The sequence below is a fragment of the Emydura macquarii genome, unplaced genomic scaffold, assembly GCF_026122565.2.
Source record: "Emydura macquarii macquarii isolate MOO-44397 ecotype Brisbane River unplaced genomic scaffold, CSIRO-AGI_Emac_v2 contig_1451, whole genome shotgun sequence".
NCBI classification, from domain to species: domain Eukaryota; kingdom Metazoa; phylum Chordata; order Testudines; family Chelidae; genus Emydura; species Emydura macquarii.
Genome location: NW_027131588.1, coordinates 23435158 through 23456072, shown reverse-complemented (window position 1 = coordinate 23456072; position 20915 = coordinate 23435158). Strand labels below are relative to the sequence as shown.

Here is a 20915-nt window from a genome sequence, read left to right as displayed (position 1 = left end):
TTCTTCAGGCATCTCTGAGAATGTGGGATTTGTAAATATGTGCCCACTATCACTAGAAAGACATTGTATCGATGAAGTCTTTACTTAATGTTTCAGAAGGTTATGTATTTCAGAAATGATTCATTTAATAGAATATATTTTTTCAGATTACTATAGGGATTTTAAAACCAACCCTTGCAAGCTGTCTAAAATTCTTCAGGCATCCTCTAACTGGCATTTATCTAGAAAGTGACTGGGGTCTGATCCAAAGACCATTGAAGTCAATTGAAAGATCATACACCTAATCCTCCTCTTTCTTAAAATCTGTGATAAATAATTGGCATATATTCCCCAATTTAGCTAGAACTATTTGATACATACATTGAGGAAAATGAGACTACCGGTTTATATCAGTTTCTTTCTTTCTTAAAAAACTTTTTATTAAAGTGAAAATACAATACAACGTTAACATACTACAGCATATATTCCTTATTACTTATTAAGAATCAGGTTAATATCCAATGAACCTGGCTAAGGATTTTAGATTGCTGGCTGGGAAGCTCTCCTCTGAGTACACTAAAAAGGGTGACCAAATTTCTAAATACCTCTCCTCTTTTTGGCACTTCTCTTATATATGTAATTGCTATGAAAGCTTTTTCATTACAAAGACAGTCCATATTTTACTTACCATAATTCCTTTATATCCATTTCTTTCCACTACAATTCCCCTCCCCGCTCCAGTGGACCTGGATATTATTCAACTTTTCAGATAGATTTGTCATCTTGAGAGTTAAATGTAGGTGACCAGGGTGGAGTGGAGAGAAGGGTGTATCTAAAACTCTCAATCACTACTGTTTCTGGTAGTGCTTACAGTGCACTAGTCACTTTCCGAAGATAAAAGGCACAGTTCCTGCTCAGAAGAATTCACATGGAGGGAAGGTAGAAAAAGAAGTATAACATACAAATAAGTAAAGGAGTGTTACGGTCATAAGCAACATGTTGATAGTACTAAGTAGTATGATCCAGAGTGGTGGTGGTGGTATAGTCTTTGTTTTTGTCATAGATATATAAACCATCCCAAATAACTCTGTACCCTTGCTGTTGTTATAAACTGATTAGGTTTTGGTAGTTGTTACAGTAAAAGTGCGTTTTCAGGAAGTATCTGAATGAAGAGAAGGAAGTGGCTCTGTAGACCAGCTCAGAAAAGGTGTTCCATGTATGAGGGGTGGTGTGGAAAAAAGCACAGAGATAAGCAGACAAATGGCATCAGTGGAAGGGGGGCGATGTGAATAGAGGCCAGGGAGAATAGGTAAAGAGGAGCAGGGTATATTGAGGGTTTTGAAGGCAAGATCAACAATCTTGAAGAAATGGGATGGAGGCAGGGAAGCCAGTGGATGAGTCACAGAGGGAGTGACGTAGTAAGATGACAGTGTCACAGGCAAGGAAACATATTTAGCAGCTGTTCTATGAATGGACTGCAAGAGGCCAATGTGAGTGTTTGGGAGTGCAGAGAGATTACAGTAATCAAGGCAGCAGGTGATGAGGGCCTGGTTGAGTGCTTTGGCTGAAGGGATAGCAAGACATGGGTGGATTTTAGAGATTTTTTGGATAAAGAAGTAGTGAGATTCGGTTCCGTCTTGGACATGTGGGGCAATCCCATGTTATCATGATCATTTATTTACAGTAGTGCTCATGATGTGCTAGGCGCTGTGCAAATATTCAAGAAGGGCAGCCTGTGCACGGAGGAATTCACAACCTAAGGCCAGAGCAGGAGGTAGAGGACAGGGATAAAGAAACAGTAGTGTTAGGCTCAGAGCGCATCTTATTTCATAAGGCCTACTTCAACACAGTATACTAGCGGCTGATTCATTAGCCTTTTGTCATCATGTTTATATCATTTTGGTTTACACAAGTGTGTAAACAGACAATACTGTACATAGAATCAACTTATATAAATACATACAAAACTATGCACTTAAATAGAACAAGGAACTTAAAATATAAATCAATTCAAGGGATTTTAAATCTTATTAAAATATGTAGAATCTGTTTGGCCCATCCAAGGTTGGGCTTAGGTTTATTTATGTGGCCCTCCTGTGTAATAAGGTTGGGCACCATGTCCTTAGAATATAAAAAAATGTCACAAAACTGCCATTCTCCCTGGATTTTCCATTTATTCTCTTCGGGATATTTGTTTTTTAGAAAGATTCATGCAGAATCAAGGAAATGAAAAAAGAAAACTGATTCTCACAGCATTTCGTAATGCTATAAAGATTTTTTTCCCATCACCATTTTGGTGCAGTCATTGGGGAGGGTTATCAGAGATACTTAAACAACATGAGAAAGCATGTTTAAGAGGCCAGCAGGAAGCAATTTCAACCCTCTATACAAAACACTATCAAATACATATTTATTAGGAAACAAAAGTGAGTTACCTGTTTGCAGCCACGCCTGAAGCACTTTTTCAAACAACCAAATGATCTCTTCCTCAGGGTACATGCTGCATTATAAAGAATAAAAGTGCTAAAACATGGAGGAACTCCACGGGAGAATGTAAGCAATCTCAAATTCCCATCTCAATAGACTTACTTTATCCCCAGCCCCACAATAAGAAAGAATGCAGTCCCAAAATGAGGGGCACCCAAAACATATTCATGCAAGAAATTTAAAACACTGTGAGACTCTTTCCTTCAGTGTAAGAACTCTTTCTATAATCTCAGGTCCATTATTCTCTATTGCTGATGTAGAGAATTTTCAAAGTGAGGGGACATAAATAAATAACTGTGCGTTGGAATGAGCGACCACTGATGGGCATGCTAAATAGTTATATCCACTGGAATCTCTGCTTACGAAATCTACTATGACCTAAAGAAACAAAGTGAATTAATAATGTATCATTTGTTTGTATCAGAGATTTAATCATTCTTTATTGCTAGGATTTGTATTTGTTTTTTCCAAATTAACTGATTACAATTTTTCGGAGAATCTTGCAAGGCAGTTTGGCTGTACAGCAAGCTGGGCAATCCAAAGCTTCCGGAGGATCGGACAAAACCTTCCATTCCCCTGTCTTTTGGTCTAACAGGTAGGCATTTTGATTGACAGAATAATCTCCAGGACGTTTGTCACCTGCACAAATGATGCCTCCACACACAAACACCTTGTTGTCACCAATAGAGCACACGGCATGTGACAAATCCAATGTATAGTTATTTGGCAAGAGAGGCACAGTGTTTGTGGATTTGTTGGCTTTAATCTTCTGCAGGTTTATGTCCAGACTTTGTTTGTGGCTCTGTACACTCAGGATGTTGTCCTGTTGAAAAGACAACAGAGGTTTGTGATTGAATTCAATGGGAAAAGTGAGGTACTGTACCACTTCCCCTGTCTGAGTGTCAAAGCAATCCACCATCCCTACTCGAGAGAAACGCCCGTTGACCAAGCATCTCCCCGTCACAATATAAATAGATTTGTCTCCCTTTGTGATCAATGCAGTTGCATCCATAGGAATGCTCATCTTCCCAGCCAATGTCCACTTCTCTTTCCTCTCATCATACCTGTAGATGTTAGAGACATATTTTCTTGGGGCTGTGCTGCCTCCTACAGAGTACACCACTCCCCCACAGGTCACCATAGTATGGAAGACCAAACCAATGGGCAGATCAGGCAGTTTAGTCCAGGAGTTGTTATTTATATCATACCTCCAGGCAGTCTTTAAGCCAGATATCTGCTCTGTTGTTCCTCCAGAGACATAGATGTACCTCCCTACGGAAGTTGCACTGAGAGCAGCTGCTTTATACGGCATCTCTGTTAGTTTTAGCCACATGTTCTCCTCAATAATATAAGCAAAAACCCCATCATTGAATCTACCATGCTCTTTCTGGCCTCCTAAAATCACCACAGAGTCCATTAAGGCCCCCTTTCTTTGAAAAAGCAGCAGACTTTGAGGACTTTCTTGCTTTCTGTCACTCAAAATGTTCTCCATCTGGGCCAGGGGGCCAGAGTGACTCTCAAACAGCAGCACTTCACGGCTGGCAGCCAGCAGCGTCTTGGTTGAGACCCCAGTTAAATGAATAGCGGGGAAGAACTTTTTGAAATGCTTATCTCTTTCTCCCCTTTTGTACTTCACCCACTGGAGCAGGGCAAGGAAGGCTTGGTCTTCATTCTGCACGTGAAGGTTCTCGTCCCGGAGAAGCTTGCCAAAGATCTGATGGGGGCAACGCAGGAGGTCTGAAATTCCCTCTGGACCTGACCAATAGTGGAAGTTGTCACGGATACCAGCGTAGGCACTGTTTGCCACCTCTTTCAGCTCATAAGTGTTGGCTAGGAACAGGTAGCACAGGCAATTGTTCTTCTTGAGGGACCTGAGGAGGAAGTCAGAGCAGTGGGCTCTTAGAGACTCTGAGTTGAAGTAGTTTGCCCCCTTCAGCAACTCCTCCACATTCTTCTCAGACACTAACACCTTACCAGTGTAGAAATAGTCCAGCAGCTGCTCCACCAAGGCAGAGTTCAAGAAGTTAGCATCAATGATGATAAACAGCTCATCACCTATTTTCATGTCATTGCTTGAGATCAGGTTCTTCACATGGGTAGACACAGCTGCCAAGACATTGAGGTGGGCAGAGAAGACCTGCTGGTCCACGCTGAGTACCACATCGCAGAACTCCCTATTCTTTCTCTGCTTGTTGAGGGCCTGCAGAACAAAACTGTTGTGGTTTTTTTCTGTGAACTGCATCCTCATGTTCTTAGTATAGTTAGTCAAGAAACAGGGATGATAGTGCGAGCTGTAGGAGGACTACTTGTCAGTTGTTATGAAAGCCCCACTGGGTGACAGAGGAGTGATGTCATCAAGTATAGCAGCCAGGTCACAATTCAACACCTGTGACATGTAGAAAAAGAGTCTTTTAACAATCTGGCCAGCTGTGGGATTTACAGAGCATTAATTGCTGTAGTGTCCAGGCATGAACAAACCAAACCAAACAAACCAGACTGGGCTCTCCTCTCACCCACCTGGATAAGTGCTATATATAATGTATTTATATAACATCATTATTGCCCCATCACCATGGCTAGGTGTGCTTTTGCAGGAACGTGCGTTTTGTACTGAGCTTTCAAGGTGGTGAGTCTGGAATGCGTTCTGGTCTCCTCTGGTAGATTATTTCACTGTGTAGGGTTCAGCACCCAATCCACCTTGCCTTCAGCTCCCAATATTCTGAGTCTAGGCCAGTGGTTCTCAAATTTCTTTGCACTGCGACCCCTTTCTGACAACAAAAATTACTACATGACCCCAGGCGGGTAGGGGGGGGCCGGAGTCCAAGCCCCACCACCCCGGGTTGGAGCACTTGGGTTTCGGCTTCAGGCCCAGAAAGTCTAACGGGGTCACGGCCCACTTTGGGGTCCCGACCCACAGTTTGAGAACCGCTGGTCTAGGTACATCCATGTCCCCAATGAGCACTGTGGTCTTGGGAGGCTATGTTTGAGGAGGCAGTCACTGAGGTAATCTGGTCCCAGGCCATTAAGGCATTGAGGTTTAGGACTGGATATTGAACTGGGCCCATTCCCAGAAGGGGAGTGTGGAACTCTGGTGTGGAGTGTTCCTTGCAACTTGGTCCCAGGCTGCTGCAAGTTAAAGAAACTGGAGTTTTGGGTTGGCCATGATCTATCACCCAAAGCCAAAGGAGTAACAGTCATCCGATCTAGAGGTGGCAAACCTGGGTCATGGTTGTGAGATCTTTGTCTGATCAAAGAGGTGAAGTCATCTTGATATGCAGTGGTGGAAGAAGGCATGCTTGATATTGTTGTTACCTGGTTCCCAAGAAGCAGGGATGAGTCTTGCAGTGCTCCAGTGCTTCATGCTGCCTGGGCAATCTTGACAAATGCCTTTGGTGGAGGGCAGGGTCATGTTCTTTTTAAGATCCTCATATCGTTTACTTCTTCCTACCAGCTATCACTTCTGTCTCACCTGGATTGGGCTTCAGTCAGGTGTTTGTCTCTTGTAACTATTGTGATGTCTGTGTCTCATCTGTGTGGTTATCTCACATAGGCTTTGTGACACCAGCACTGGTCATTTCTGCTGAGAATGAGCTGTTAAGCCTGTTGGTGACATCAGCACATTGATAGCCCTGGCGTCCATGATGCCTAATGACTTTGCCTAGGGTTGTTGAAAATAAGAGGGCAGGACTGATCCCCATGTGATGGCTTGGAGACAAGGAGCTGTTGCCCATCACTATGCTCCAATCTGTTGGAGAGAAGCGACTGGATCCAGATTTGAATTATACCGCTCACCCAGCCAGGTGATGAAGACAGGTCAGTAAGATCTTGCAGCTGAACCCTGTGAATAGATCAAGAAGTATGAGAATAGAGGTTTCAGCTATGTCCACAACCACGAGGCGGCCATAAGCGCTCCCAAACCCATTTCTGTGCTGTGGCCTGCTCTGATCCCTGACTGTGAAGGATCTTGGATCCTGGCAAAGATAAGTTCGGTTAGAGTAACATCATTGTTAATTTGCCCATGATTCCTATTTGATATAGGGTAGCATTAATGCTAAGAATGAATTACAGAATTATAGAAGTCCCACACCTTTGAAATCAGACTGTGCTGGTTTCAGGGTGACACTATCAGTCAGGACAATCAACAGACCAAAGCACAGTCATTCAGACCAGCACAAGAGGTAGACAGCTTCGGTGATGAAGAAGCTTATTGGGGTGATTAGATATAAAAGTGGAAAAGGCAACAGGATGCAAAATTGTTTAGCCACAGAATGAGGAATAGATCCCATGGAGAAAAAAATATGTGATCACGTAACTGAAGATTGTATCATAATGCATATGCCCATACTGCTCAGCCAATCCCAGCCTCCAACCTCATGCATCTTGCCTGATCTATCTCTCTGCTGCCCACTGACTCTCAGTCCATTCCCAGCCTCTCTCCCAGTCTTCTTGTCAGACAGTCCAAGTCTCCCCCACCCCAACTCCCAGTCCTAGTTTCCCTCTCTCTCCCCGACCAGCATCCAGGCTCAATCTCTTGTCTTGTCTCTTCTACATTCGAATCAAGCAGCTTCCTCTTTCATGCTGCCTGGGAAGTCACTGAGAGCATAGGAGAGAAAGGCTCCCTGTTCTCAGTTTCAGTGCCTGGACCCCGTCCCAGCGTAGCCTGGCACCATCGTGAGCAGCAATTGCAGGGAAAGTCCTGCTCGACCACCAGCTGGAGCATGCTGAGTGCATTTCAGAGAATTTTGGTTTGAAGTCTGTAAAGAGCATGTGCAACCTGTGATGTTTCAAAGACTTATAACTTAAATACACTTTTTGTGCAGATTTTCACAGGGGTAGCAAAAGGCACATCCCTGACACAAAAGGCCACCTCCTTGACAAATGTCAAGTTCCTGCTCCAAAACATGGTGGCATGAGACCATGTCAAAAGAAAGGTCACCAAAAACTTTTAAGAAGGGCAAAAAATTATATTTTTCCCTCGTCTCAGTCTCAGAAATAACTGAACTGTTTGGGCTAAAATCTTCCCAAAAATTTCAGTTTGGGGCAGACATCCAGCATGGAAAATTTCTGCGCAAATGGTTGAAGTTTGGCAAGGTTATAAGCAACTGAAAACCAGGTTTTTTTAATGGGAAATGGCAGACAACCTTAATAACAGATGCCCCACCTATAATTTCTAATGGGAGGAAGGAAGGTCCAGTGACTAGGATGCTAACCTAGGACTCAGGAGAAATGGGTTCAAGTCCATGCCTGTCACAGACTCCTTTATCTGACCTTGGACAAATCACTTAGTCTTTCTATGCCTCAGTTACCCATCTGTAACATAACACCTGCCTAGGCACAGGGGCTTTGTAAAGATAAATATGTTATAGGATGTGAGGCATTCAGATTCTAAGGTACGTATATGGCCCCAGATTGCCATAGAATGTCTTGTTTTCCATTAAGTTTTATGATGTTGCTTAAAGAATTTCATACAGACTGTCTGGGGAGGTGAAACCACCTTCAGCTTCTAACAAGAGGGAAAGAAGGCTGTATGGAACCTAATCAAACTCAGGAGTCTTGGCCTGACTGCCACAGACAAGGAATTCCTCTCCCCTAAGGTCTGAGCTTGCAGGGCTGCAATCTGATGGACTTACGGGAAACACCTCTGGATGTCAGACATGAGCTGAATATAAAGGGGAAAAGAAGGCTGAGGATGGGGGAAATGAGTCCCAGTTACAACTGCACTGCTAGTGGTGTCGGGCAGGGAGCTAAATCCAAAACAGTCTCCTGGAGCCTAGGCAATGATCCTCAGAGGCAATGTTCAAACAGGCTTTTGCAACAGGGAAAAAATAGGGAAAAAATCAGACTCAGCCATACACTTTTCACTCTAAGTGGTTAGAAAAGATTTTGCAGCTCCCATGAGACTGCAAAATCCTGCACCTAACCATGCGCATCCATCAAAAGCTTCAGGAATCTTTGAATTGCTAGGAAGTGTTCAAGCTTTAAAAGAGCTCAGTTATTTGCTTTGCAGTCAAACTGTACTAACAAAGGTGTACAATTTCCAACTATAACATGAAGGGGCAATATTGCCTGTCATTCTTGCACTATCAGTAAACAGGCTTAAAGGTATATGTGTGTGTTTTTATTGTACAAAAATAATTGGCAATATGTACTGACTGAAAAACATGGCCCAACTGAAGTAAATGGGCAAACTCCCATTGACTTCAATGGGGCCAAGATTTCACCTATTACATATAGCGTTCGCCAAAAAGCAGTTGTACAATTAAGAGTTGAAAACTACTGATTCTGAGGCTCTGTAATTCATAGAAGTCAGGAATTCATGTTCTCGAGGCATCTTTTCCCTACTTACTTAACTCACAGGAGACTTGCATCAAGCGCAGGGTGTGTGCTAGTTCTGTGGAGATGAAGAAAGGATTTTGTGTGGGAAGACCTTGGCGTCTCTGATGATCCTCTAGGAAAGGAGGTGCGGCATGCCCAGCCTGACAAAGCCTTCCTGTGGTGCAGTGCCACACAGATGGAATTAATTGCTAAGATGCCACACAGTCAAGTCAACATCGTTGGAGGCTGATAGCAGCACATCTGTCAAGACACAACGGAGAAGGGTTTCATGGTGTATTAAGACCATGACGGTCAATACATATAGATTAGCTGCAGTGAGGACCAGTGGGTAGTTCTAATATGACAGAACCTGCACAAGAGACTAACTGTATCAGACAATTTCCTTAAGAAACCACTCCAAATATCACAGCGTTTGGAGCACAGTTCTGCTCCATCTTTTTTAAATGGAGTTTAATAAAGGTGCTTTAAATAGTTGCTCTGTTAATCAATTAATTTGTGTTGAACCCCTCACTGTAATTATTTTCATAGTTCCAAGCACGCTTTGTCTTAAGTTTATATTTATAAATTGTTTCTATAGAATTAAATGATTAATAGATGTTTTAATAAATGGTTAATCTATTGTTATAGTGTCGAACAGATCAACAGGTTGCTTATAACCATCTTCATATGATGTGCTTATAACTATTTATATTCACATCTGTCACATGCTTAATCTATTAATCTTTTACTAGCCCTCTATGAATTATTTATAAATGCAACCTTAATATAAAGTATAACCATTCCTCCTATATACAACATGGCCAGATTTTTTCAAACAGATGTCAACTCAGCCTCTATTTTTGAAGTGGCAGTTCTGCATCGACACATAATTATGTCTTCTTTTGTTCACACACTTTTTTTCAAGCACAACTAATGGTAGTTTTGATGTCTAACTACTTGACATCAGCAAAAACAAGTAGTATGTGTCTAATTACCCAGAAATCATCATGGGCACAGAATAGCATGTACAAATTACTAAAACATTAGAGCCAGAAAGTGTTTGCTTCTATAATAGGTGCATGTACAGTTCTTTATTTAGTCTGTATTGTTAAGTATTAGAGATAGCGCTAAACTTATCTTTTAATTTCCCCTTGTCGTGTGACTGATTATTCACAGTTTCAAGAGATTATAACCAGGAAGCTTTTAGCCTAATAACACAACCTTTAAATCAAATCAAATAACACGACCCTTAAATCAAACACTCTGGTACATCTAAACCAAAACAGATTTCAAAAGCTCAAAATTTTTCACCAAATGGAAATTCCAGTTCCTGCCCAGCTGTGTGTGTACACAGGTAAGAGGGGATGTATGGGACAAGGCAACCTGAGTGGACAAGAAAGAGATTATCGTTTGTTGAAGCTTTGTCCACCATCCGCACTCACGCTAATCCACATTCTACTGGTACAAGGAACAGAATTCCAATCAAAGCCATCAAATATTTTCTGGGCATGCAGTATATGGATTAGTTCATTCTGGTATTATCTTCAGGGTAAAAGGTTACACTGAACAATTGCCTGGTATTTTTCCATAAAGCCCAGCTGATCTATTTGAGGATATCAGATTCCAGATGCCATGCTGGCATTTTGGCAAGAATTTGAATATTCAGACGTGTGATTTGGTGCTAAGAACTACACACTAGGGTCCCTTTCCTGGTGTGCAGAATAACTGATGAGGCTAAAATACAGAGATTCCAACATGGATCCTGGCTCAAATGCATCCGTGTACATATCAAGCAGAGATTGAAAAAAATGTGTTTGCACACTTGGGTCTTGTCAAAATCAAGCACCTGTTATAAATCTTGCCTAAGCTAGGATATTTGGGAAATGGCACGTCACTGCACTACCACAAGTGCAACGCTATTGGTTATAACTCTAATGCCGAGGGCAGGGCACCCAATGCCCTGATTGCTCGCCAGCTCCCATAGCTGCTGCTATTAGTATTGTAGAGACAACCTGTATGTCTTTTGTTTCGTCTGGTGTTAGAGAATAATTTTTAGTTTAGGAGAGATTAACCTGAAGACATGTTTTCCAAGCCTACTTGTTCTGAGGCAAGCAGGGACTTGAGTGTGCTATAAGGGAGTACAGCGTCCGTGTAAAACGACCCTGTTCTTTCATTTATACTATGGGCATTGCCACTTGACAAATGGTTTTGTGGCAGGTACTTAGTAAACGTCCTCCTGGTGTGGCCGCCACCCCGAGAGTGATCTGTCTCATCCTCGCCCATAACAAGTTCACATTCAAAGACGTTGTCCCAGCCCTGGGTACTAGGCTGGCTTGCCAATGTGCCACCCACTTCATGCCTCACCTTCAAGAAGAATTTCTGGAGAACTCAATCAGGAAACCAATGACGGTCCTTCCTCGCCTCAGCACCTTTGGGTGTATTTGCATACATTTGCATACACTTGTTCGGGAGCGTCGAGCCTCCCGCTGGGCGCAGGGCGCCCTCAGCCGGGCTAGGCCAGGGCTGGCGTTGCCTAGGGAGCCAGCGGGGCGGGGCTCACCAGAGCTGGCTGGGATTGACAGCCAGGGCCAGGCCCTTAGTCCCACCCGGCTCCGCAGGCACGGCATGCGCTCTGATTGGCTGGGCTACGCGCGTTCCTTCGCGCGGATTGGCCGAGGCCAGGGGTGACGTGTTCATTCCCGAGCGCCGAGGCCCCGCCCCGGCAGCCGGCTGACCGACCGAGGCACAGCGGTGGGGGTGGGGTGGCGCCGCGCGTGTCGCTGCGGCCAGAGGCCGGCACAGTGGCGGTTGGCGGCGGTTGTTCCCGGGGCTCGCGCTCGCCCGTCCGCGCGCCGCGATGCCGCTGGAGTTCGAGCTGTGCCCGGGCCGGCGGGTCGGGGGGACCCAGCCCTGCTTCATCATCGCCGAGATCGGCCAGAACCACCAGGGGGACCTCGCCCTCGCCAAGCAGATGATCCGCATGGCCAAGGTGCGCCCGGCCCGGCCCGGCCGCGGGACTGTGGGGGGCTCGCCTGGGAAGGAGGGACAAGGGGGCGGGGTCTCTGTGGGAGAGGGGGTCTGAGGAAAGTGGGGGAGGGGCGCGGGGTCTGGAGGGGAGCGGGGGGTCTGGGGAAGGTGGGGGAGGGGGCGCGGGGTCTGGAGGGGAGCAGGGGTCTGGGGAGTGCTGGGGGAGGGGAGCCGGGGTGCGAGGTCTGTGGGGACCCTGGCGGCTCTGCAGAGGGATGCGGTGTCCTAGCTGCTGTTTCAGGTCAGTCTGTCTGTCTGTCTGTCTGACACTCGGGTGCCCGGTGCGGGGTGGTTTTAAGCAGACCGCTGCGTGCCCCCTCCCCCCCAGCAGCATGACTGCCTTCCCGCTCATCCCCCCAGCGCTCAGGGCGCCCTGCCCGGGCAGGTCAGCGAGAGCCTCGGGGCGGGGTTGGCACAGCCGAGCTCCGAGCTGGCTCGGGTGCCCCCACCGGATTAGAGGCCAGACAGCTGGTGGCAGCCGCCCCTCTCCTGGCTACACCGAAGCAGCAGCTGTAGCTGAAGTCGTGTTACAGGGAGGCGAAGGTTAATGAAGGGATGTGAACGTCAGGAACGGCCCAGCGAATGCCTCAGGGTCCTCCTTTGACTGCGGCATCCCCTACCACTTCTGGAGGATCCCGCCTCCTTGCATGTGAGGAGCCACTGGGATGGTGGCGGGGTGTTGTTGTGCAATAATGTCAGCCTGCACCTGTGAAAATGGAGTTTATTTAAACCTTTACCCCTCTGGTAAATCAGTGGATTTTCACCATATCCATGAAAGGTATATTAGCCGCCTTGGCACGCTGTCCCTGCCAAATTTTATGTTTCTTTCACTGAGGTGCCAGACTTTTTTTCTTTAAATGCCCTTTAAAATAGAAAATTATCTGGGTTTTTTTTCCAGTCTCTCTGTAATTGAAAACATCTGAACCATTTTCTCAACTTAAAAAAAATGGATCCTGTACTGCACAAGTGTGTCAGACGTTAGCTAATAAAGCAAGAGATTGTACAAAATCTTTTCAGAAACTGGAAAGGACCTCTTTAACTATACTATGTATGCTGCTGTCTGAATGATTGCTGCCCAATTGGCACTACAGTTTTGATCTATCTTATTTTAGCTGAACTTCCAAATAGCGCTTGTTAGTGAGATGAAACCTGTGATTTGCCAGCACTTCATCCTCTCTTGATGTTGAACTTAATGGAGTTTTTTTCCTTTTTCTTTAAAGGTTGAGCTACAATCAATCTTAGAAATTTCCTTGACTTCAGTACCTATTAAAGCAGCTATTAGAGATTGGCAGACTGAACTTGGGGGATAAATCTGGGCAGAATTTATTTGGACACTTGACCTTATGTAAATACTATGTACTGGTTGTGGAGTCACATGTACAATAAAAGTCAGATTGAGCAAATCCCAGTTAGTAAATCCCCAGATGTTTTTATTTTTCCTTCCAGAGTCATTGGACCTTGATGTAATTGAAAATCTTGTTAAAATTACAAAGTTACATTAGTAGTTTGACAGTTTGCCTTACTTCTGTGCTTTTTTTAAAGTCAGAATAATGTTTAAATAAGTAACTCGCATTGCAGGAAAAGTTTGTCTGACCATTGATTACTTTAAAAATATATATCTAAAGGGAGAGTGGCTTAGCTATAGGAAAAATGCAGTTTCAGTATTATTCCTCTCACACAGCTGCTGCTCTCCTGGATATAAATCTTTGCATAGTGAAACACAAGGCTAATAAATTTTTGCTCACTATCATGTACTCTCACATTTACCAGGCTGAGAGTATGAGTAGTGGATCAGTGTTTTCCATATGAAAGCTGATATTCAGATGTGATTAACTGACAGCACATATACATGGCTTTCAAAAATGTGTGTCTTTGTTGCATGCTATCCTAAATTATTTTTATGGACATCATCACACAATTAGTTACATTAGTTCTGTCAAAGATAGGAAGACACTGCTATATGTGAAAATAAATCTCAGAATTAGAGAATATCAGCCAGACCATTACTTTGGGTATGTCTACACTGTTGGTGCTGCTGAATCGATTTTGCGGGATTGACTGAGCAGCACTGGAGACCCGCTCAATTGATCCAGAAGTCGATGGCATTAATCCACCCCTGCAAAAAGATTAATGCTGTGTCGATGGGAGGGCATTTCCCGTCAGCGCAGCGTAGTGGGGATGCTATGCTATGTAGAAGTTAGGAAGTCGATGGGAGGTATGCTACTTTAGCTTGCATATCTCCCGTCGACTGCTGCCAAATTTCCCTGGCAGTGTAGACCAAGCCTTTGATTCAGTGTACTTTTCAGCAGTACTTACGAGCTGTAGATTTGGTGGCACCTAACTTGTGCAGATACTAAGATGATGATGATGTGTCTTGCAGGAGTGTGGAGCAGACTGTGCCAAGTTCCAGAAGAGTGAGTTGGAGTATAAATTTAACAAGAAAGCCCTGGCGAGGCCCTATACCTCCAAAAACTCCTGGGGAAAGACTTATGGAGAGCACAAGCGCCACCTGGAGTTCAGTCATGACCAGTATCGGGAGCTGCAGAAGTATGCAAAGGAGATAGGCATCTACTTCACAGCCTCTGGCATGGATGAGGTACATGAGCTGTTGTGGTATAGAAAGCAAAATGTAATTCTTACAACAGTACAATTGTATTAATGCATTCATATGTAAAACTAACATCAAGGGTCTCTTTTACTCTAAACTACAAAACACATGAAAACTAGAGCCCACATACAATTTTGTCCTTAATCAGTGCCATTGAGTGTCAGTTATAGTTGCATAGGTTTCCTACCAAATGTCCCTCCCAAATAGTGGCGTACCTTGAGTTTCTAGCACCCGGGGCTACTATTTGTATTTGCACTCCCCCCCCCTCCACAGAGGGCCCATTTACCACTCTTCCCCACTCCCCCCATCCTGCTGAGGGTTGCGGCGGCAGTGGCTTACCAAGGCGGCCATGCCCCTGGGCGCTGGCTTGGGGGTGGGGGGCGCTGGCCTGGGCCCTCCTCCTCGGCGCTCCCCCTGCTGATATCCCCAGTGGCCGCACTGACTTGGCCCTTCTGGTGGGGAGTGAGAGGGGCAGCTGGGGGGAGTGCCTGGCCCCTGTGCAGCTGGGGTCCCCGTGGCTCCCTTGATGTGCCCAGCATGGGGGTGGAAGGGCTGGGTCAGTGCGGCCGCTGGGGATGTCAGCAGGGGCAGCTCCTCCTCTGAGGGCCTGGCCAGCGCCCCTCCACAGGTCTGTGCCTGGAGGCATGCACCCCCCCTCTGGTCCCCCTCTTGGTACCCCACTGCCCCCAAACACATTGTCTCGTGCTGAAGTGTCTACACACAATAGGGCAAGTTACAGAAAATGTCTTAGGCAGAACTCTGAATGACCTGATCTTTATCAGTTTAAACCTGATTACAACAGAGTTTGGCAACTCTCCCAGATTGTATGTTACCCTGTCTGTGGTCAGCTCCTCCTTTCAGGTTCCTTCAGTCTTCCTCATGCCCTTTGCATCAAATTCCTTTCCTGGCAAGGCCTCTTTCATCTGAGCCCCTGCTACTTCTCTGCAGTTTTCTCTATTTGCTTCCCATCATCCCCCTTTGCTTAACCCAACCACCCACAAAACTGTTCCTTTTGTTGTCTTCTCCCACTCTTGTGCCAGGACTCCTTTCATCCAGCTCCTTCCTTCTGAAGCACCCCAATCCTGTCTGACAGTCCCATTCTGCCTTCAAGTGCCCTTCTATAAACACATTTTTTCCATGAAATCTATAATCCCTACTGCCATCAAAGGGGGGGGAGGGTGTCTGTCTGTATAAAATAAAAAAGCCCCCTGTAATCCTCAACGAGGCTTTGAGTCCCAAGCCCTTTAGCACGCATCAACCCTTGGCCAGGGCTACTCCGTGTGAATCAGGGTTTAAAAGTCTACTCCTAAGCGACGAGAGAAGCTAGTGAACAGGAGCAGCTAATGGGAGTTTTGTAAGGGAGTTTAGAGGGGTAGATAATCTTCATTAACATTCTGTAAACTAAAGGCAACAACAACTCTGGCAAGTGAAGTGTAAAAATATAATTAGGAAGGCCAAAAAAAATTTGAAGAACAGCTAGCCAAAGACTCAAAAAGAAACAGCAAAAAAATGTAAGTACATCAGAAGCAGGAAGCCTGCTAAACAACCAGCAGAGCCACTGAATGATCAAGATGCTAAAGGAGCACTCAAGGAAGAAGATGAGGCTATTGCAGAGAAACTAAATGAATTCTTTGTATTGGTCTTCACGATGAGGATGTGAAAGAGATTCCCACACCTGAGCCATTCTTTTTAGGTGTCAAATCTGAGGGATAGTCCCAGATTGAGGTGTCATTAGAGGATATTTTGGAACAAATTGATAAATTAAACAATAAGTCACCAGGACCAGATGGTATCCACCCAAGAGTTCTGAAGGAACTCAAATGTGAAATTGCAGAAAACTTACATACCAAAGTTAGTAGATCATTTGAATCAGCTTCTGTACTGGATGACTGGAGGATAGCTAATGTGATGCCAATTTTTTTTAAAAGGCTCCAGAGGCAATCATGGCAATTACAGGCTGGTAAGCCTAAGTTTCAGTACCATGCAAATTGGTTGAAATTATAGTAAAGAACAGAATTATCAGACACATCTGAGTATAATTTGTTGGGGAAGAATCAGTATGGTTTTTGTAAAGAAAAATCATGCCTCCTCAATCCACTAGAAATCTTTGAGGTGGTCAACAAGCATGTGGACAAGAGGGATCCAGTGGATATAGTGTACTTAGATTTTCAGAAAGCTTTTAACAAGGTCCATCACCAAAGGCTCTTAAGCAAAATAAACAGTCATGGGAGAAGATGGAAGGTCCTCTCCTGGATCAGTAACTGGTTAAAATATAGGAAACAAAGAGTAGGAATAAATGCTCAGTTTTCAGAATGGAGATTGGTAAATAGTGGTGTCCCCCATGGGCCTGTACTGGGACCAGTACTGTTCAACATATTCATAAATGATCTAGAAAAGGGGGGTGAACAGTGAGGTGGCAAAATTTGCAGATGATAGAAAACTACTGAAGGTCGTTAAGTCTAAACAGACTGCAAAGAGTTACAAAGGGAACTAACAAAACTGGGTGACTGGGCAACCAAATGGCATATGAAATTCATTGTTGATAAATGCAAAGTAATGCACACTGGAAAACATAATCCCAATTATCCATATGCTTTTACCACTCAAGAAAGAGATCTTGGAGTCATTGTGGCTAATTCTCTGAAAACATCCACTCAATGTGCAGTGGCAATCAGAAAAGCTACCAGAATGTTAAGGAACCATTAGGAAAGGGATAGATAATAAGATAGTAAATACCATAATATCACTATATAAACCCATGGTATGCTCACATCTTGAATACTGCATGCAGTTCTGGTTGCCCCATCTCAAAAAAGATGTATTAGAATTGGAAAAAGTACGGAGAAGGGCAAGAAAAATGATTAAGGGTATGGAACAGCTTCTATATGAGGAGAGATTAAAAAGACAGACTACAACTTGGAAAAAAGATGACTAAGGAAGGGGATATGATAGAGGTCTATAAAATCATGAATTGTGTGGAGAAAGTGAATAAGGAAGAGTTATTTACCCCTTCGCATAACACAAGAATCGGGTCACCCAATGAAATTAATAGACTGCACATTTAAAACAAACACATGGATGTACTTCTTCCCACAATGCACAGTCAACCTGTGGAACTTCTTGTCAAGAGATATTGTGGAGGCCAAAACTATAATGGGGTTCAAAGAAGAAGTAGAGAAGTTCATGGAGGATTGGTCCATCAATGGCTATTAGCCAGGATAGGCAGAGATTGCTGTTCGCCAGTGGCTGGGAATGACTAATGGGATGAATCATTTGACAATTACCTGTTCTATTCATTCCCTCTGGGACACCTGGCATTGGCCACTGTTGGAAGACAAGATACGGGGCTAGATGGACCATTGGTCTGACCCAGTATGGCCGTTCCTATGCATCACCAACCTCAGCAACTGCATCATCTTGATAACAGATAATCCTTTGAACATGAAGTATAGCTGAAGTCTGTTAACTGGAAAATTCAATGGCTATAGTCTGTTATTTTCAGTGTGTTTTAGCTGAAATGCCGGATAATCAGTGGCATGGGCTGAATCGGTAGACTTGAGTCATGATTAAAAAGTTCAAGGATTTATTTTACTTTTCAATTTTGCCCTAGAAACAGATGAGCAAAAATACTGTGATGGTCACTTCATGCTGCCTTCAAGTCAAGGGGGCTTGCTAAATATTGAACTTTTAAATTAACAAATACAACCCAACAGTCCCTCCTGTGCTTACACCTGGGATCTTAAAGTGGGATTTCAAAGGTTTAGGCACTTTTGAAAACCCTACCCTTCATTCTTTGGTTTTTGATGTAGAAGTGCAAAAATTTGTGAAGGGTTAAGCCCCTTCAACTCCAAATGGCTCACTGAAGTTGCTTAGCATCTTGGAGGATAAGTTCTTTACTTTGGATACTGAGCTTTTGTGACTGAGACAGCCTCCTAAATTTAATTAACAATAGTGATGCCAAAAAAGGCACAAATGCATATGTTTGTTGTCTAAGAAGCTGCATGCTGCTCTCTTGACTAATGTGTTTTGACTGTAAATGTTTCATGCAGTGAAATATGTTTCAATTGTTAATATAAACTGAACATAACCAAATGGAACTTGTGCTGTAGAAGATGTGCAGAGGTTTTTAATGGTATGAGGAAGAGATTTTGATTAATGTGAATTAAATATAAAGGAAGTGAGAGACTCCTTTTATTTAGTCTGTTCCAATTTGTAGTGAAGACAAAACAGTCCTAGAGAACCATTCCATGTGTGCCATCTGCATCATGCAAGGTTATTTCTGTTACTTGAATCTCTCAAAGACGACTTGCCAAATTTTCCTAAGAAATGATTCATAGCTTCCAAGGTCAGAAGGGACCATTATGATAATCTGTTTTAACCTGTGTAACACAGGCCATAGAATTTCCTCAAAATAATTCCTGGAGCAGATATTTATAGAAAATGAGCACACAGTTAGCAAACAGCTACTATACTTAGGAAGGGCCACGGCCATATCTCTGTTGTGTGTAATCTTGCCAAGGCCCTTTCAATGGCAGTAGAGAGCCACAAATCTAATTTGTTCATTTAATTCAAATAATTATGAGGAGCCACAACAGTATAAACACAAGACATTTGATTTAGCATCATAGAAGAGGGGCAAATTAGAATAGATCTCAGTTGCTTTTGAATGTTAGATTTTTCCTCTTTCTGGTAGAAATCTTAGACTCAGATCCCCAAAGATATTTAGATCCTAACTCCCATTAACGTCAATGCAAGTGGGAATTTGGGCCTTAGCCACTAAGTAAACGCTGTAGCTACAAGGAACGATTTGTAGAATTTGCTGTCCTTTCGAGCAGTGACAAAGTTGTGTAGCTATTCTAATGTCTTCCCAAAACAGGGCAAGAATGGAGGAGTTTCATAACAGCTCTGCTGATTAGTGGCTTTATTTTTAATTCTTCTAGATGACTCCTCTTCTTAAATGTGCCTCTTTTAAAGAGTCCAGTTACAATTGTAATGGTAGTTATTGCGTGATCTCTGATAAGGCCTGAATTATTTTGTCTGCGGCACATAGATTTTAGAAGACGGTTGAATGTAATTAACATTTCAGAAAGATGCTGATTTTACACGTTCTGGTGCAGCTTTATATTTCTTATTAGTTGCACTTATAAAAGTAGAAGTAGTCTTCTGGCATGCATTTGAAAAATGGGGGGAAATCCCTTATCTTTAGCATAAAAACATTGTATAAACAAAAGCATCCACATGGTAACTTATATCTGGGCTTCCAGAAAACAGAGCCCTAAGAGAGGAGTTGAACTGTGGTTCAAAGGGTTGGGGATATTTTCACCTTTGGAGTCATTGATTCAAATCCAGCCTAGGCTGATAACTGACTGAAAGTTGTTAGCATTTGATGAGTGAAATGAGGTGATATCAGTCCATTCTTAGTGAATATAGGTCCACATCATAAAAAGCACCAGCAAACTCCTCACAGACCAAGACACATCAACTCAAAGTGGCACCAGACCCCTCCCCCTAACAACAGATGCAAGACCTGTAGACAGATCTCTACTGCTATGATAATCAATACCCCCAATAGCACATCATTTGAGATCCTTGTGTCCTACACATGCCTATCACGACATGTGGAGCATCTCATCCAGTGCACTAAATGCCACAGTAACAACAACTGTGTGGGTGAAACCAGACAATCACGACACTAGAATAAACTCTCAGAAACATAAGTAAAAAACAGCTTAGGTGAATACTTTTAACAAAATGATCACTCCATATATAATCTCTTAGGCCGCATCCTCAAAGGAAACCTGCATAATACCTTCAAAAATCATGCCTAAGAGCTTAAATTCATAACTTTGCTAGACCCTAAAAATCATGGACTTAATAAAGACACTGGATTGATGACTTATTACAACAATCTGTAACCCACCAATGCTCCTTTGTCTTATGGCTGCAGAAGTGTTAACTGACTATTTCACGGTGAGTGTTCTGTTACAATATGTTAACGCCACATGCTAAAAAAGCTGCTCCAACTTGTATTTAGCTGTGACACACTTGAGTGCTTTTCCCAGAGCTGAAGAAGAGCTCGGTGTAAGCTCAAAGCTTGTCTCTCTCACAAACAGCAATAGGTCCAATAAAAGATATTACCTCACCCACCTGGTCTCCTATATCATGGCACTAACATAGCTATCGCAACACTGCAAACAAACATCACCAGCTCAGCTGAAGCTGCTTGACACCATTTAAGGACAGAGGCCAAAGATTAAAAACACCTGGAAGTTGAACTACTCTCTCATGCTTAGAGGTAGTACCTTCAGTTCATGGTGGAGGGACATTGGCAAATCTGCATGGTGAAGTTAGTGGTCTTGCCCCTCATTTTGTGGATAGCAATGAGAATACTTTGATATAGCTCTTCTCACCCAAGGACCTCCAAGCAGTTCATTGATAGCAGACATCCAGCAATTTTCCTGACCAGTACATTCAGTCACAATACTTAATTTTGTTAGAC

At 43.6% G+C, this 20915-nt stretch overlaps 2 protein-coding genes across 9 annotated transcripts in view; one reads left to right on the top strand and one right to left on the bottom strand.

Annotated features, from left to right (window-relative positions):
• Window positions 1-2884: 2884 nt before the first annotated feature.
• On the bottom strand, window positions 2885-4714 carry CCIN (calicin). Its single transcript, XM_067553472.1, has one exon. The coding sequence runs from the start codon at window positions 4712-4714 to the stop codon at window positions 2939-2941; it is 1776 nt and encodes a 591-aa protein (XP_067409573.1). The 3' UTR covers window positions 2885-2938.
• Window positions 4715-11555: 6841 nt separating this feature from the next.
• NANS (N-acetylneuraminate synthase) overlaps window positions 11556-20915 on the top strand; it is a 19638-nt gene continuing 10278 nt past the window's right edge. For all 8 annotated transcript variants that reach the window (XR_010920775.1, XR_010920776.1, XR_010920778.1 and 5 more), the window contains exons 1-2: window positions 11556-11770; window positions 14189-14404. Coding sequence is in view for 4 of the 8 variants with exons in the window: in XM_067553369.1 (XP_067409470.1) it covers window positions 11639-11770; window positions 14189-14404 (348 nt within the window). In the remaining 4 variants the exon portion in view is untranslated. The remainder of the gene's footprint in view (window positions 11771-14188; window positions 14405-20915) is intronic.

What these genes read in the sequence shown, in the direction of transcription:
- CCIN (XM_067553472.1), bottom strand. Translation starts at nt 4,714, where the DNA reads ATGAGGATGCAGTTCACAGAAAAAAACCACAACAGTTTTGTTCTGCAG.